General features: G+C 40.0%; 1 protein-coding gene across 1 annotated transcript; it reads right to left on the bottom strand.

Annotated features, from left to right (window-relative positions):
* LOC104764243 (syntaxin-43-like) lies at nucleotides 158-2,407 on the bottom strand. The gene is made up of 8 exons (XM_010487741.1): nucleotides 1,901-2,407; nucleotides 1,399-1,672; nucleotides 1,214-1,303; nucleotides 937-1,008; nucleotides 780-857; nucleotides 619-684; nucleotides 455-535; nucleotides 158-367 (listed from the first exon to the last, which is right to left on the bottom strand). Exons 1-8 carry the CDS (start codon nucleotides 2,116-2,118, stop codon nucleotides 260-262), a joined length of 987 nt encoding a protein of 328 aa, XP_010486043.1. The 5' UTR covers nucleotides 2,119-2,407; the 3' UTR covers nucleotides 158-259.

The following is a 2,825-nucleotide window of genomic DNA, read 5'->3' as shown; positions in this document are numbered from 1 at the left end:
TTATAAACTCGTCAAAACCCAAGTTACAAACACTCAATACAAAAGTGATGATGTCCATCTATGTAAACGCCGTAAGAAGTGAAGAATAATAGCAGAAGAAGCCGCAGGCTGCAGCAAAAGCCACCGAGGAAGAGAGACAACACAGTTCGTTTTTTTCTTCAGACCATATGAGGATACAGAACGAACACTCAGTATCGCAAAAATGTGGTGATCGCGTTTCAAAAGAATTAAAGAATGAATTATCACACTTTTCCTTGGGTCACAAGAGAATTTCCTTTAGGATTAAGAGTACTAGCATGATGAAGCAGAGGACGACAAGAACTGACGCACACATCACCATTCCTCCTTGTCTCTGTGTACGTTCCGCCTGCGGAGATTCACAAGTGATTACGCTTAAACATTTAGGCATGAAATCTTATAGAGAGTATACACACTGGTCATAAAAAAAGTTTACCTTTTGCAGCTGTTTGAGACCATCGTCAACTGTACTAGCAACGTTCTGGATATTGTAGTCAATCCGATCAACTATGGTACCCTGTCACGACAAGTTTTGGTTTCAAATTATAGTATTCTTAGAATCAGTGACTCAGAAGTTAGACAACAGTTTTAGTGGTATACCTGGTCTATCACAAGCGCGGATAGATCCTTCATGATCTGAGCAAGTTCATTTACGGATTCAACAACCTGTCGATGAAGCAGAACAAGAAGAAAGTGAAAAGATTACGATTGTGTACTGAAAATAGAAACCATTAAGAGCAGTAAGAGTTGCAAACTCTAACCTGTTGAATCTCTTTCTCCCTCTCTACCGATATTTCCTCACTCTTTTTTATCTTACTCATTTGATGCTCACTAAATACCTGTAGTGAGATTCATGTATTGCATTATTACAGAAATCAGATGAATAATGGGTATAAGATTGTGACAAAGGAGTCGTACCATATCCTCGAAATCATCATCTTCTGCTTTATATCTGTTTCCGTTCAGATTCATTTCTAAATCCGTCCCGTCCTGATGATACATCATAAGTCAGAGCTTCTTAGAAACAAAATCAAAAGATACAAACAACTAACAAGAGTAACAAGTGCATAATAAAGTTCATTTAAACAAAAGTTCAGGTGAAGAACAGAACAAGAGACTCGAAAAATTGAGCAACTTAAGCTTCACAAATAGTGAAGGCTCAAGCATAGGAAATGTACAGAGAGTCATAGCATACCTCTTTTTGCAGTCTCAAGCGTTTCAAATATGTAGACTGTTTCTTACGAAGCTCCATAGAAAGGTTTTGGAGATCAGTAGCAAGTGATCGCTGTTATAAAACACATAAGACTTAAAACATTAGATAGTGATGAAAAACGAAAGGAACCACCTTCAAGAGAGACATCAAGTCAAGCACACACCAACCTGGACATTTTTCCTAACATTTGAATCTTCAGAAGGTCCAGCAGCAGAAAGCCTCTGAAGTTGCTTCTCAGATTTCTTCAATAAGAAAGTAATCTCTTGTGTCAAAGACTCGATTTGATGTTGATCTTCTTTATCATCCCCAAACGAAGGCATCAAAGCTTTCGCATGAGCTTTTCCCAATTCAGCCATTTTGATTCTTGCACGCTGAATGTTAACTGAAATCTCCTCAGATACATCAACCCAATCTGGTGGTAATCCCACTGTTACCGTACCTCTACTTGGACATTTAAAACAAGAAACAAAACTTTCAGCTTTCAACAAATTAGGCCACAGCAATGTATTCGATTAGAGGCTGAAACAACAATGTTGAACATCTAGCTACCAATTCCTACTAACAGCTACATGAACAGCTACATGAAGTGATCAAGTTCTTATGATCAAGTTCTTATGCGCTCACCAAGCTTGTAATGGCAGCAAGAGAGAGAGAGGGGAAGAGGAGTACCTCGAGTTCCCAGGATCCTCAGTACTGACTGGAGCGTNGTAAGAGCGGTTCGGATTCAATAGAGATGTGCTCGCCATCTCGATCACCGGACCTAACCCGGATTTAGCTCCCGTCAACGAATTGTTCGCCGTCACTGTCGACGACCCAATCGGAGCACGAACGCTCCTCAGAGTGTTTCTGTACTTCCTGAACAACAACGTACGATTCCTAGTCGCCATAGCACAGCTCAAAATATAAACCCTAGAAGAATCACAGTCACACTAGTAAACCAAGATCTCTACGGAACGTCTAGATTAGATTCTAGCTTCTCCTCCGATCCGGAAGCTATAGATCTAAACGAAATCTCGGTTCCAACATATACAAAGCAACGAAACAACGACGGCAACGGCGGAGACCGGCCGATCTCCGGCGGGATGAAAAATCTCCGACGGATTAAAAAAAACAGTTCTCAGATTTACAAATTCAGAAAAATAAAAATTAATTAAAAGCAAACAGTTGACAACAAAGTCAGACAGACGTAGCAGCTAGAAGAAATCTGCTGCTTTTAGGTACACCTTTTAACTGCTACATCTTAGAAAAGAAGCCAATGAATAGTCGTNGTCAAAACCCAAGTTACAAACACTCAATACAAAAGTGATGATGTCCATCTATGTAAACGCCGTAAGAAGTGAAGAATAATAGCAGAAGAAGCCGCAGGCTGCAGCAAAAGCCACCGAGGAAGAGAGACAACACAGTTCGTTTTTTTCTTCAGACCATATGAGGATACAGAACGAACACTCAGTATCGCAAAAATGTGGTGATCGCGTTTCAAAAGAATTAAAGAATGAATTATCACACTTTTCCTTGGGTCACAAGAGAATTTCCTTTAGGATTAAGAGTACTAGCATGATGAAGCAGAGGATGACAAGAACAGACGCACACATCA

This window comes from Camelina sativa, chromosome 19 (genome assembly GCF_000633955.1).
Source record: "Camelina sativa cultivar DH55 chromosome 19, Cs, whole genome shotgun sequence".
NCBI classification, from domain to species: Eukaryota; Viridiplantae; Streptophyta; class Magnoliopsida; order Brassicales; family Brassicaceae; genus Camelina; species Camelina sativa.
The sequence above is the reverse complement of the archived record's forward strand: the minus strand, read 5'-3'. Positions and strand labels throughout refer to the sequence as shown.